At 43.3% G+C, this 15,367-nt stretch overlaps 1 protein-coding gene across 1 annotated transcript in view; it reads right to left on the bottom strand.

Annotated features, from left to right (window-relative positions):
- ptcd3 (pentatricopeptide repeat domain 3) overlaps window positions 1-15,367 on the bottom strand; it is a 40,079-nt gene that overhangs the window by 8,149 nt on the left and 16,563 nt on the right. Inside the window, exon 14 of the mRNA XM_083785869.1 lies at window positions 7,303-7,395. Within this exon, the coding sequence (XP_083641995.1) occupies window positions 7,303-7,395 (93 nt within the window). The remainder of the gene's footprint in view (window positions 1-7,302; window positions 7,396-15,367) is intronic.

Here is a 15,367-nt window from a genome sequence, read left to right as displayed (position 1 = left end):
GTTCTTCATTGTTGCATATTCCATATGCCAATATGCCATATGGAAAAGGAACCAGAACATAAAAATGAACTATACTAATATTAATAACACCACCCTGAGCGGGTAGGACGGAGTTCTCCGTTCAATCAATTAGTAATGCCCAGTGCTCAGGACGGAGATTGATAAAAAAGGACAGAGATTATTGATATCAGAACCGATTGCATCACTCCACAGGCTGGGAGTGTGCATTATTATTTCTAGTCGTAGGATACAGGAATTCCACCTTTATCTACCGTGTTAGAATAAATGGGATGTGAATGTTGTGGAATGTTTAGGAGCATGTCTGTCCCATTGTTAATGGACAGGTGAGGCGATAATGGGTTAGGGTGTGTAACCCTATTGCTGAATGGATCGACCAACCAATTTGCATGTGATCCTTTTAGTGTGATAAGTAGAGTGCATATAGCCTACTCCTACAGTATTGTGTGAATGGAGTGGAACATGTATATACAGGATTGGGAATCATTTGCATTTAAATTATTTAGACTGGGAAATAATTAGCATCCCTGTGACAACATCTGATAGGTGACAAAAGCAACTTGTCACATTCCTAATCCTAAATTCACCGCACCCACTGCACACAGCAATAGTCATTGTATGAAGTCATTCTCTCATGGTCAAATAGACATTTCACACATGCATGTTTAAAGGGCTTACTTCAGCCCTTTTGCAACCATATCTTTCCTGGGGGGTTTATGTGGGAAATGTGTGTTTTTAGACATCTTAGTATTTCAAAGTGTCTGTGATGTCATGGACACTGGTCTCACTGCTGGATTACTACAATGACCATAATGCTTTGCTGCACTTGTGGAGAGGGAGGGTACTTCAGGAAGGAAGTGATACCAGTGTCCATGACATCATTGGAACTTTGAAATAATAAAACATCTAAAAACACGTATTACACACAAAAAGTGTTTCTTGATTCCCAAACAACTTAAAATAAGATATGGTTGCAAAAGGGGTGAAATTGCCCTTTAAACGCAAGACAGGCTCGATTTTCTCTCCATGCTTATTTTCCAGTTAGTCTTGATATGATGGACTATTGAGTCCATCATATCAAGTTAAACTACATGTCCAGAACATGTCAAAACTACTACAGCTACTTTCTTACTATTTTGATGAAGGTGGAACATTTACAATATATTCTCAGCTTCTAGATCGGCTATTTTCATCATCTACAACACATTATAAAATAGGGCTTGAGAGGATCAATCGTGAATTTAAACTATACAAAATATATAATTTAAGTATATTTCCATGCAAGATATGTATATTTTGGGGTCAAGTTGAAAAGGTTTGGGAAATCAGAAGTGGACAAACATGATGGACCATTGAGCCAGATAATGGACTCAGAACTTTAACAGTCACAATATCACCATCAAAGTCAGAGTAAATGTTTTATTTCCAACAGATGTTTTATGTAACAGAGTCTGATGACTCAGAATGCTGAATGTCTTCAGAAATATAAAGAAAGTTGAACATCGGTTCTTAAACACTGGGTCGCTGTGTGTCAAATAATGCAATTGTAAAAACTGTACTATTCTGGTCTATAAAGCATGGTTTGGGGCATCTGATCATGTGTTATATCATCAACTATTCATACCTCTATGGTCATTTGGGAAAGATTTGATTTATGATCCTAGAAAAAAAAAGATAGTATTCAGTAGTGCAGCTCTGCAACAACTCTGTTATATAAAATCCTTTCATTGAGATTTTTTATTCTACACTGACAATGTATATAATTCATTTAAATTATCTTCATTTCCGTTCAAATCCAGGGTAGATTAGGAAAGTTACATAACGCTGCTGTACCTTTAGATGTTGTTGTGAGCAGTGATTGGCCCGTTTAGTTCTTGGTGTGTCCCGCCCCACTCACTCTGATTGGCCCACTGTTAGTATTTAACAAGAGCTTGGTCTGCTTTGTGTCACTATAATCTCTGCTAGTTGTTAAGAGCTGAACTTCTCCTCTCTGCACTAGCTGAAGCATTTAGTCTTTGTTTTGGTTCTACTTTACTACATACTTTTATAATATTTCCGCTCAATTTAAAAATCTATTTGGGTTTTGAGTTATGGCTTTACTACAAACATTGAAGTCCTTGGTCAACCAGAGACTATCTGCTGCTGCTGAAGATATATTTGGGGTCATTGGAAGAATTCTAACAGAGTACGAGGATGAAGCTTTCCACATCAAGCAAGAAACTGACCGCCAACGCAGACTACTGGATATGGTTTTACAACCAATAGTCAAGCTACACAGAACAGGTTGGTAAAACCTTTACTACTATTACTATTTTCACCATTATTTCTTAAATGGCAATGGTGACTATTTGGAATAAAAGAGGAACTGGTGAAAATGTTGCATTGAATAATAGTCAATAGTATTTTAGTTGTATTTCCCCCCATTCATGTTAGTGTGACTGTTAAACTAGCATTAACAACATAATCAAGTAGTAAGGAATACTTTATTTATGTTGACCATGAATAATCATAGACTGTTTAAAGTAAGCTAACTCATTAAACGTGTTGCACTCTAAAACATCAGAGGATACATCTGATAGCAATAGGGTTGTATAGCAAATGATAATTTACATTTGAGAAACAAGGAGATGCTTGTTTTAGAAATGAAGCATTGTTGAAGTAAGAAAATGATTTGCATGACACTTCACACTGAAATCAACATTAGGGCAGGTATGGAACTAACAGCAAGAGTTCATGTTCAAACCATAGACTGTAAAAAATATGGACAAAGCGTTCCCCGGGTCTAACATGGACGTAAAATGAAGCCTGTAATTCCTTGCACTGTAAGTCGCCATAGAAATATGGCGACTTTATTTCTAGATCCGTTTGGGCCCAGCTGGCCATTGGCTGGCTCCGTTTGGGCCCAGCTGGCCATTAGCTGGCCCAGACAACGAGGCGGGACTCCCCCCCCTACTCTTCGTTGGTTTTTATTTTGACTCAACGGGGGGTGGCTCCCGATCATAGAATGTAACGGTAGCAACGCCCCTCAGAACATATGCGACTTTATGGTAAAAAAAATATATAAATGGGACCATAATTTTCCAAAAAGAATATTATGACATGATAAATGAGACTTTAAACTAGTGACTGGAAGCAGAAAGTATTCATGACCATGTTTATTAAGGTAATACAGTCTAGGTGAAGTTGGGCCCAAATACATGGACCTCTATGGAGATTTTTTTGAGCCCAATGACAGCGCCACAACAGGCCATTATATGAACTTTCAGAAAGTCCCGATTTCCTTAGTGGCTTCATGAAATATCTGTCTGACTGCCCCCCCTGGTTCAAACATGTAATGATGTGTTTCTCCTCTGTATCTTCTGTCTAGATTCCATATACCCCCTTGTGTGTAAAGAGGAGGTATTCCCTGAGCAGCAGCAGAGAACCTCTAGTCTGATCAAAGATGAACCAGAGTATCCAAAGATTAAAGGGGAACAAGAGGAGAGAACCCCCAGTCTGATCAAAGAGGAACCAGAGTCTCTACAGATTAAAGGAGAACAAGAGGAGAGAACCTCCAGTCTGATCAAAGAGGAACCAGAGTCTCTACAGATTAAAGGAGAACAGGAGGAGAGAACCTCCAGTCTGATCAAAGAGGAACCAGATTCTCCACAGATTAAAGAAGAACAGGAGGAGAGAACCTCCAGTCTGATCAAAGAGGAACCAGAGTATCCACATATTAAAGGGGAACACGATGAGCTACTTCAAAGATCAGAGGAGGATGGTGGATCAACAGAGACATTACTATTAGTGAAACATGAAGATGATGAAAACATGCTAACAGAACCTGTAGCCAGCACCTCATCTAAAAGCATGGAAACACAAGCTGATGTAGAGGACTGTGGAACATCACAACCAACTAGTGATGATCAGCTCCTCTCTTCACACTGTTCTGAATCTGACGTCACTGAAGACAGTGATGAGTGGGATGAGACCATGGATGACCAGTCAGGTACAAACACACTGCAATCACACAATACACAACACTTGGGAGGAAATAGTTTGTCTTTGAGCAACAAGCTGCTCCATGGCCTAAAATCACCAAAACAAAGTCACTCCACGAGGAGTCACACAGGTATGAAATGTTTTAGCTGTGCAGATTGTGGTAAAACGTTTAATCGGAAGGGAACTCTGAAGATGCACACAATGATTCATTCAGGGGAAAAGCCATTTGTTTGTACATTGTGTGACAGTGGCTTTAATCAAAGCGGTAGTCTAAAATCACACATGTTGACTCACACAGGGGAAAAGCCCTTTACATGTACAGTTTGTGGCAAGGGCTGTATTAATAATGGGGCATTAAAAGTACACATGATGACTCACACAGGGGAAAGACCCTTTACGTGTACAGTTTGTGGCAAGGGCTGTATTAATAATGGGGCATTAAAAGTACACATGATGACTCACACAGGGGAAAGACCCTTTACGTGTACAGTTTGTGGCATGGGCTGCCGTCACACTGGGGAGTTAAAAGTACACATGAGGACTCACACAGGGGAAAAACCCTTTACGTGTACAGTGTGTGACATAGGCTTTCATCTAAAGACTAATCTAAAACGACACATGATGACTCACACAGGGGAAAGACCCTTTACGTGTACAGTTTGTGGCATGGGCTGCCGTCACACTGGGGAGTTAAAAGTACACATGATGACTCACACAGGGGAAAAGCCATTTACGTGTACAGTTTGTGACAAAGGTTTTAGTCAAAGGGGTAGTCTAAAATTACACATGAGGACTCATACAGGGGAAAAACCATTTACGTGTACAGTTTGTGAAAAAGGCTTTAGTCAGACTTGCAATCTAAAAACACACATGAAGATGTGTCATGAAGGGGGAAAAGCTGTTAAATGATGAGTGTTTTCTTTTCTTCAAATAAGGCATTATCTTGAGACTTAAGTCAATTATTCAGTTTAGTCCAGCTAGATACATTAAACATGATGTACTATACATCAATTGTTTAAATACATTTTCAACTTGCATAATGACCTGCCGATATTGATATAACAATATGAGAAGCAGTGTTTGCCCACATTCTTCAGCAATACAAATGTCACATTCATTAATATTCACGGACTAGTGGTGCAATTGTAACTTGTCTCTGTGTTGACTAACATAATTATCATCATACTGTATTCCAATGACTTAGTTTGATTATATGTTTATATTCTCTGTATTATGTTGTCTTCATAAAATTGTAACAGAAGATATTTACTCTGTAAAAAAGACTGTCCGCAATTTATTCTTTTTCAAATAAAGGATTGACAGCTACACACCCTTTGTGTGTTTATTACAGAAAGCTCATCACAACACATGTGCTTCACCTTCAACTTGTACTGTGAACAATACAGTGACAAGAACTGCTTCATTTTACATCCTGCATGCCAAACTATTACTATAAGGAACATGATAGGAGTATTAATTCAATTAAAAAGTCTACACATCTTTGACTTGAACTTTCTACATTGAACATTGAACATTACAAACGCACCCAGGTGCGTTTGTAATTGACTAATAAATTCATTAATAATCATTAAAGGGCTTCGTTACGCTCTCCATATTCATATGGTCAATGCCTGTGTGAAAAGTGGGAGTGATTGGTGCAGGCAGTAAGGAGCTACGGTAGTCACAGTGACACACAGACAGACATTGTTAGAATTATAGTATGATTGATAGACCGTACACATGTTGTTCACTGTTGTCCAAGTTGGATGTCTAGGGCAGTGGTTCTCAAACTTTGTTATATCAAGGACCCCCAAATTGACCATTGTCCATCATATCAAGTTAAACTACATGTCCAGAACATGTCAAAACTACTACAGCTACTCTTCCTATTTTGAAGGTGGAACATTTTAAATATATTCTCAGCTTCTAGATCGGCTATTTTCATCAACTACAACACATTATAAAATAAAATTTAAGTATTATTTCCATGCAAGATATGTATATTTTGGGGTCAAGTTGAAAAGGTTTGGGAAATCAGTGGACAAACATGATGGACCATTGAACCAGTTAATGGACTCAGAAATGTAACAGTCACAATATCACCATCAAAGTCAAGAGCTTGGTCTGCTTTGTGTCACTTTAATCTCTGCTAGTTGTTAAGAGCTGAACTTCTCCTCTCTGCACTAGCTGAAGCATTTAGTCTTTGTTTTGGTTCTACTTTACTACATACTTTTATAATATTTCCGTTCAATTTAAAAATCTATTTGGGTTTTGAGTTATGGCTTTACTACAAACAATGTCAAAGTCTTTGGTCAACCAGAGACTATCTGCTGCTGCTGAAGAGATATTTGGGGTCATTGGTCTAACAGAATACGAGGATGAAGATTTCAACATCAAGCAAGAAACTGACCGCCAACGCAGACTACTGGATATGGTTTTACAACCAATAGTCAAGCTACACAGTACAGGTTGGTAAAACCTTTACTACGTAAAGTTACAGGCTGGAACATGTTTGAACACAACTGCATCAATCCAGTCTCTGTGGATATACCAGATAGCAATAGGTTGTAGCTAATGAGAAATTATATTTGAGAAACAAGGAGAGACTTGTTTTAGAAATGAAGCATCGCTGAGGTAAGAAACAATCAATTGTGTGACACTTCACACTGGAATCAAAACAACATTAGGACAGATATGGAACCAACAGTAGAAGTGTCATGTTCAAACATGTAATAATCTGTTTCTCTTCTCGATCTTCTGTCTAGACTCCATACACCTCATTGTGTGTAAAGAGGAGGTATTCACTGAGCAGCAGCAGAGAACCTCTAGTCTGGTCCAGGAGGAACCAGAATCTCCACAGATTAAACAAGAACAGGAGGAGAGAATATCCAGTCTGGTCCAGGAGGAACCAGAGCCTCCACAGATTAAAGAAGAACATGAGGAGAGAACCTCCAGTCTGATCAAAGAGGAACCAGCGTCTCCACAGATTAAAGAGGAACATGATGAGCTACTTCAAAGATCAGAGGAGGATGGTGGATCAACAGAGACTTTACTATCAGTGAAACACGAAGATGGTGATGAAAACATACAAATAGAACCTGTATCCAGCACCTCATCTCAACAAATGACAACACAAGCTGATGTAGAGGACTGTGGAACATCACAACCAACTAGTGATGATCAGCTCCTCTCTTCACACTGTTCTGAATCTGACATCACTGAAGACAGTGATGAGTGGGACCATGCACACGCACACACACACACACACACACACACACACACCCACACACACACACAAATTACCGTCATCAGGGTCCTGACATGTGAAGCTCTTTCCTGCCACCTCCAGCATGGTCTCTTGCATAATGTCCGTGGACTGGTTGTGTGCAGGGGTGGCTGAAAGGTCAGAGGTCAAGGTCAAAGGTTGAGGTCAGCACAGCATGGACATATAAACTGGGGGACATTAATATATAGGCCTGTCACAATTATGACATAATCGCTCCATCCCAGGAAATAATTCCCAATGCATTTTCCTCATAGACATTTCAAAGGGGTGCATACTTAGTTTAGACTAGTTATTGGTTAGACATGGGTTAAGGTTAGGTTTAGGGTGCATACTTAGTTTAGACTAGTCATTGGTTAGACATGGGTTAAGGTTAGTTCTATTTCATACCTACTGACCGCCAGAGGGCGGTGTTTTCAACACCTGGATATACATCGCGCGCATGCGCAGAGGTCGAATATTAATACCAACAATGTCACTTGTGACCCCCTGTGGGCGTACCGATATAGGTGCCCAGTTCACAGGGTTCATCCTCTTTCATCTTTTCGCTTTTGAGCGCAGGTCGATTTATTTTTGAGCTCCTGCTAGTCCTTCGAGGCTGCATGCGGGGGCTCTCGACGCTGGCCATGCCTACGGAGCCTCAAACCGTTCGGTTGGAGCTACCTTGCGTCCTCCAGAGGCTGCATGGCTGGCGGCGATAATTCCCCGCCGGGCTCCCTGGTCCAACTATTATGTTGGACTTTGTTTTCTACAGGTAAGTTGTGTTACTTTACTTGCCCGGCGGGCGTGCCTACTACAGCCTTGCGTTATCTTCGCTTTGCTGTTTGGCGTTACATTGGGTTGGTGACAGTGTTTGCTCGCTGAAATCCAACTTGTATGATTTGTTGAATTGTCGGTGGCGGCGGTGGCCGTCCATCCTCCCGACTAAATGCATTAAGGAATAGCAGTTTCGCCTCGAAAAGCGCATGTCGTTGAAACTGAAACAGCTACGCTTTTGTGTCTCGAAACCAACACGGTTAGGAGCTGCCTTGTGCCCTCCAGAGACGCGTGGTTTGTTTTCATTGTTTTTCATGACTGGGGTTCCCCCCCGTGCGTTGTTGTGTGTTCACTAACCGAGCTAACTTAATGTTTCGTGGTGCTGTTGTTGTGGCTCGCAGAGAGAGGTGTGCTTCGCATCGACAGCGACCGCGGTGGCACTTATTGACTATTAATCAATACTCATGTTGAATGGCCGCACGATGCTAAATGAGCAACAACAACGTTTTTATGGCGTCGGTAACTATGGGCTCGTAGGTGTGCTTCGCCTCGATAGAGCGACTGCCGCGACGCTAATCATGTTGAATGACCACTCCTCTCCACGTGTTTTCTGCAAGAAGAGTGTGTTTCGCTCTGTCCCAGAACGTGCAATCTACCACATATATGTGGCGCTTGGTTGCACTTGCAATGATGCCTACCAAGAAGAGGTTTGTGTGGTCGTGACGTTAATGAGCGCTCCTCCCCAGACGATTTCTGGTTAAGGAACAAACTTTTTCAAAGTGCATGTCAAGTTGTAAACGCAGCTCAGTGCTGACTTGCTAGTTTGTTTTGCTCGTTATATCAAGCAGGAATATGACAATGTTGTCACTGTGTGCGGCGTGCTTAACGTCACAGCTTCATTTAAGTGTATACTGCTATCTGAGATACACATAGTGCTTGTATCTCATAGCTTGAGTGTGATCCGCTCAGCTGCTTTTCGGGTAATACCCGTTTGTGCTTGGCAGTATAATTACTAATATAATGGTTCGCTTCTATCGCTTTACCATTGCGTGGTTATCAAACTACGTCTGCATAGTATTGGTAACATGTACTGATAAGTTGAGGTGAAGAAAATGCCAGCACTCATTGTATGTCCTTTGCATGATTTTTATTTACCTCTGATGAGAGTGAACAAACGTACGCGTTTCGTATAACATGTACTGATAATCAATAGGCATATAATGCTGTGCTTATTCCTATTTGGACTAGTCCTCATTAGCTGCCTTTGCAGCGACTGCCCTGACAAGACAACAGAATACATTGACTAGTACATATGTAGTGTACTTGATACTGTAGCTTGAGTGATCCATGCTCTTTTGCTGCATCATCACTGGCACTGGGGGTGCGTTTCGCTCCACTGCTGTCATACCGTGTGCTTGAAACTGGCTTGAGTGGCCTTCGCCATACATAGTATTGTTGACATACTGTGTACTGATGGTTATTTTTCACTAGCACCGAGGGCATGTTCCGCCCCGCCACTGTCATATTGTGCACTTGACACAGGCTTGAGTGATCCCTGCTCTTCGCCATGTCAGCTATGCTGCCAGGCCCATTCTCTTATATACTTAATAGAATGTGAGGGTACTTCTGTTGCCCGCGCCCAAGTTGGACGCGCCCCATAGCGAACTGCCGAGGGCTAGATCTTCGTATAACCACGGCATTGTGTACCTGGTACTCACTACTGCTTCGACATGTGCAGTATACTGCTTGCTGTCATAGCTTGAGTGTACATCACTCTGCTGCTGTTCAGATATTACTAATATGCTTGGTATTAAAATGGTTGTATATGACAGTCCAAGTGTTTGGCTTTGCCACTATACTAGGGCACTATTGACACTGTAGCTTGAGTGATTCTCGCTCTTTCGCTACAACTACATAACCAGTAGTATTTAGTGTCTCGCTCTGCTGCCGTTCATGGATTAGTGCAGCATGCTGGTCCTCTCTGGTCCCACAGAGGAGGTCCATTACTTGCTCTTGTAGTCGTGTTTCGACTTGGGTGCCGGACACAGGCTATGGCTGTGGTTCATTCTTCCATCCATCTCCAACCGCTTATCCGTAGTCTGGTCGCGAGGGAAACGGCCATTTTGAAGACATTGATGTTGTGGCTGCATACTGCTGGCACATATGTCAACTGTGTTGGCCGTGGTGGTGGCTGATTTGCCTCCCACGGGGATGCTAGCGTTGAGCCCTTGTGAGATGATGCTCTCTCAACTAGGGGAAATTTCAAGGTGGTACTGTTGGTCACTAAGTTGCTCAGGTTGAGAACTTCTTAACCCATTTAGGGCCGATGCTGTAAACACCTTCAGAATCCTGACCTAAGTCTCTGAATGATTTCAAAGGTCTATTTGAAGAATTGAGAAGAGTATACATGTGGATATATACTTACATAGCAGCGGCAACCCAGACTTGTTCCTGTCTTAATGGGTTGATAAATGGGTGCTGCTCTTTTCACTGCTGTTTGCAGAGCCGCTACTCATGGTCTGTGATGAGTAGCACTGACCTTTTAGATTGCCTTCTGTGGGTGACCGAGACAGGGTCCCTAACCCTGGACTTAATGCCAGCATTGCTTCTCTCACTAGATGAAGCCTTTGAGCTAGTATGGCTATTGCCCATGGCCGCACGCAGTGTAGAGTCACTGGTCTGCCAACTAGATCCATGCCACGGCAGCTGGACTGGGACGTTTTAAACGGTTCCTTAACACATCGATTGCGCAAAACGCTCTAAAGCGTTTTATTAATCTCGAGCGCCGTCTGCGCATCACGCTCTAAAGCGTTTTATTGGTGTTTTTACTGTATACTGTACATCAACTTCTCTGACGCCCGGACAACACATAATGTAACACCGATCATCTCCAGAAAGATCCGCTATGAGATCCGGGAGTTTAAAAGCCCCCCACCTCCTGAAAAGAGGCCTGGTCTAACCACATTCCAGGCATGCCGTATCCATTACGACGTACTGGGGAGGCGGCATCGCCGTCCTGCACACGGCATAGACCAACGCAGATCAGGGGATCTAAAATGGAGCTACCCATTTTCTAGTGTGTGTGAAATTTGTGAATACACTCGATTACCCTTCCCCTCCTGTTTCTACATGGTTTCTCCCGAGGCATCTCTCCATCGCATTACAGTTTCTTCCCCCCCCCCCACTCATTCACACAGATCCACTCGACACAGCCCTCTCTAATTCTTTCCAACGACAACTCACCGGTCTGCCGCCTCATTCTCGGAAATATAAACCCGTATATAAACCAAGAATAATCTCCAACGGTCGATCGCCATTTCACGCACACGGACAGGTATACGCGAAACGAATGACGTATTCTCGAAGGACCGCCATAGGAGAAGCAGTATACATCTGACCAACTGTCTTTTTTTCGCCGTCGCGTCAGCCATGTTTGGACAAAGAAGCAGTATACTAGGCTAGCAGATATCACACCGTGGAACCCCCCCCCACACTGCGAGTTGCGATCGATCGTTTTGCAGTTTGCAATGCTACTCTCATTCTCGGAAAAAAGATTCTCGGCAGTTGATCACCATAATCGCCATAGCGCCTTCGCCAGCCAATTGCAGTGATAAGGCGTCTGGGACGTAATCGACCCGTTTGTAATGGATAACTAATACAATCCTAAGCTGCGGAAGCCATCGTGTTGTCTGTCATTTTGTCGAAATCACAGCCAGCCGGGCTACGCTTATCGCTCCTGTGGTTCATGTCCAGACATGTCGTGGAACCCCCCCCCCCACTGCGAGTTGAGTCGCTCCTGTGGTTCATGTCCAGACATGTCAACCTCTCAAGTCACTGTTATGCTATCGTTCTGAAACGATCTGTTGATTTTGTTTACTGAGACAATGATCACATATGTGCATAGAATCATCATCATCATGACGTTATCATGACAGGCAGATATAAACATAAATAAATTATCATATACATACTACACACTGAATGAAAGCCCTAAATGTCTAATTTTAGGAGGAAAACAAATAAAATACACATATCCCATATACTGTTTGTCAATACTAGACTATTGAATCCATTTCATTTATAAAATTCTCTTTTTCAGAGAGAACTTTAGCCCATTCTGACCTGAGATCAGATTCATACGAGGTTTCCACTGGACACACACTGGTCTGATTAGAGAAAGCATGGACCTATAGAACTATTATTCACAAAATAAGGCATATAGCGACATGTACATACTATATACCGTATGAAACAGAAGACTCTCTGCTTTCATAAGAAAAAAACTAATACTGTAATAATAATAAAAATCACACCCATGTGAAGTGAGCAGTGCAATGTTGTGAAGTGAGCAGTGCAACATTGCACTGCTCACTTCACAGGGGTGTGATTTTCATTATTATTACAGTAGAAGTATTTTTCTTATGAAAGCAGAGAGTCTTCTGTTTCATACGGTATATAGTATGTATAGGCCTTATTTTGTGAATATTTAGTTGTCAGTTCCTTGTCTTGTCTAAAATACTCTGAGGATTTCAGAAAATGCATGGACCTGAAGAACCATTATTCACAAAATAAGGCCTATAGCGACATGTACATACTATATACCGCATGAAACAGAAGACTCTCTGCTTTCATAAGAAAAATACTTCTACTGTAATAATAATAAAAATCACACCCATGTGAAGTGAGCAGTGCAATGTTGTGCAACATTGCACTGCTCACTTCACAGGGGTGTGATTTCCATGCATTTTCTGAAATCCTCTCTGGTGGGCGCAAGCTGCATTCAACAGCCAATTACTGACAAACTATACATGGGACCATGTGTATTTGTTTTCCTCCTAAAAGTAGACATTCAGGGCTTTCATTCAGTGTGTAGTATGTATATGATATTATTTGTGTTCATTTTTATATCTGTCTGTCAATGTCTGTCAACTTCAACCTTCCATATCTCTGCTGTTTTTTCAAAAGAGCAGCATGCAGTGAAAAGCAGGTTTTAGAAAAAGGTCAATATCTCCAGAATGGAAGATGGTAGAATCATATTTTTTTTTTAAAATTGAAGTGGACTAGTTTGGCTTCCTTTTGATTTATGCAATGTGCGATGTGCTATAAGAGGCCCCTCGCTGTGGGCCCCTAAAAAGTTAAAAAGTCCAATGTTAATCGCTTAGCAGAAGCAATCCTGAGTAGAATTTCAACAGTTAGCAATCAATGTGTTAATGGTCACCTCATCCTGGCCCTCTGGCCTGGATGGCACGGCACCTATGGATGATGCTTGTTCTAGGCGTTCGCTTACGTGGTAACTAACTACCCTGATGATGTTGGGGCCTAGTGTGGCCCCGAGGGGCTGCCATGGCGGGTTAGTGAGCCCGCCTGGCGACCTAGAGCCCCTGGATGTCCAGGGTTCAATGCCGGATCCGGCCAGCAATGTGTCCATGTGTGTCGCGGTCTGAGCCCCTAATTGCTCCCCGAGCGCTGCTCATTGCTCCTAGTAGCAATAGGATGGGTAAATGCAGGGGACACGCGTATGTGCAACTGTACAGCTGAGCTAGCTTGCACATCGATTATAGACTCAGCATTCTAACAGGCCCCACTTCCAGGGAAGTACAGTGGGACACTTAACACTGCCTGTCGTTCCAGGCCGGATGTTTGGGCCTGCTACCCAACAGACCTTGCAGCATAGTGCACGGTGAACAAGCAGTTTGGTTCAACTGAAGGTTTCTCCTTGACTCATAGTGTGACTGAGGACGGTGGTGGTTTTCGCCTGATCCTCGATCTCAGACCTACCAGCTGCCTCTGGTCATGTATGCTGGGCACAGTGGATGTGCTCCAGGCGGTGCCAGATTGAGAATGGTCTGCAATCATGGCCTCTCTCTTAGAGTTAATGGGGGGCTGCCGGACAGCTTCCACTGACCTGTCTCGTCTTGGACGAGTACAGTGCTGCCAGCCAGTCCCTCTGGTTGTTGGGCACACCGAAGCGACATAGACAGTTGCTTCTCTAGGGCTGCTTTCATTGCACCCCTTTTACATGTCCTGTCTATAATTTCTGGGCCTCAGACCCCAGAATTCTGCCTACCACCGTGGATACGGTTGGGTTACTGTTTCAGTTATGTACAGGCATTTAAGTAAGAGCGTGCTTCACTCTACTGCCTACCACCTCCAGCCAGTGTCTGTGATGTACTGGGCCAGTGTGCAGTGGACTTGGCCCTTGGAATGGTTAGACTTTGTTCGTAACATAATATGTCAACAGCCTATCTTCCGACCCACTAAGGGGTCGCTCGATCCAGTCAGTCTCTGCAGGAGGTCTTGCCTCATCTTGCTGGTTTCATAGCAATGCTCTTGTTGGGTATACAGTCCAGGCGGCGGACATGCTTCCCATTTAAGCCTCTTGGATCCGATGATGTTTCGTATCACTGGGCATATGTACGGCAGGGCAGGATATTTGGCCTTGAGCGCTTGGCGCATGGCCAACTGTAGCTCTCCATTCCGGCACTGACCGCTAGGGCAGGACACTCTGGCCCACCCCTGGCCAGGCCGCTTCTTGTAAGTCTTCTCTACACTGCCACTTTTGGTGCAGTGTATTCTTCACAGGATAGGCAGAGGCAGTCGCACAGTAGTATGGTGCCACCATACCGGTCAGGAAGTATGAGTTTCCATGTTTCCGCCTCAATTAGTTTTTCATATTGGGTGGGCTATACGCGACTAGAGGTTCGTTCTGGTTACCACTGCAGCCGAATCATCTACTGCAGCTTCTCGATGAAGTGCTTTGGCCTCCCCACAGAGACAGAATCCCCTGTCACAGTTTAGGGAGAGGGTGCTTTCTCACCCGGGTCACCTTCGGCTGCGTAAATTGACCACTGACAATCATGCCTATTGTCCGAACCCTACTTGATTCTGGTGCATCCTGCACCAGGGCGTTGCACGCCAACACGAGTAAACTGTGGTCTAGTTGAGACAAAGCACCACCGTGCTGCTCTGTGTTTTCATGATACCTGCCTGCGATATTGGCAGCCTTAACCTCTCCACCAGGAGAGTAATTGTGATTGAGAACTGTTGTGCCCAGTACGGAGAGCCTATTATGTTAGACCTACCATGTGCACTTGGTGGTCAGAACGGCTCTTCATTGGCTATGATGGCTCTAATAAAGGTTGCGCTTTCTCTGGACAGCGCCTGTCACACTTTATTGTGGTTATGCCATCAGCCACGCTGACGGGGCGAGTAATCGCCCCCTACCATCTGGTACGAGGTACCACTCTACCAGGTTTGGGTGGACTTTGTCCCCAGCCCTTGGATCGGGCCGTTCTCAAATGGCTATCTGGAAGTACCATTTGCCCTCAC

This window comes from Protomyctophum parallelum (genome assembly GCF_964188405.1).
Source record: "Protomyctophum parallelum genome assembly, chromosome: 16".
In the NCBI taxonomy this organism is placed as follows: domain Eukaryota; kingdom Metazoa; phylum Chordata; class Actinopteri; order Myctophiformes; family Myctophidae; genus Protomyctophum; species Protomyctophum parallelum.
This window is presented reverse-complemented; position numbering and strand designations above follow the sequence as displayed.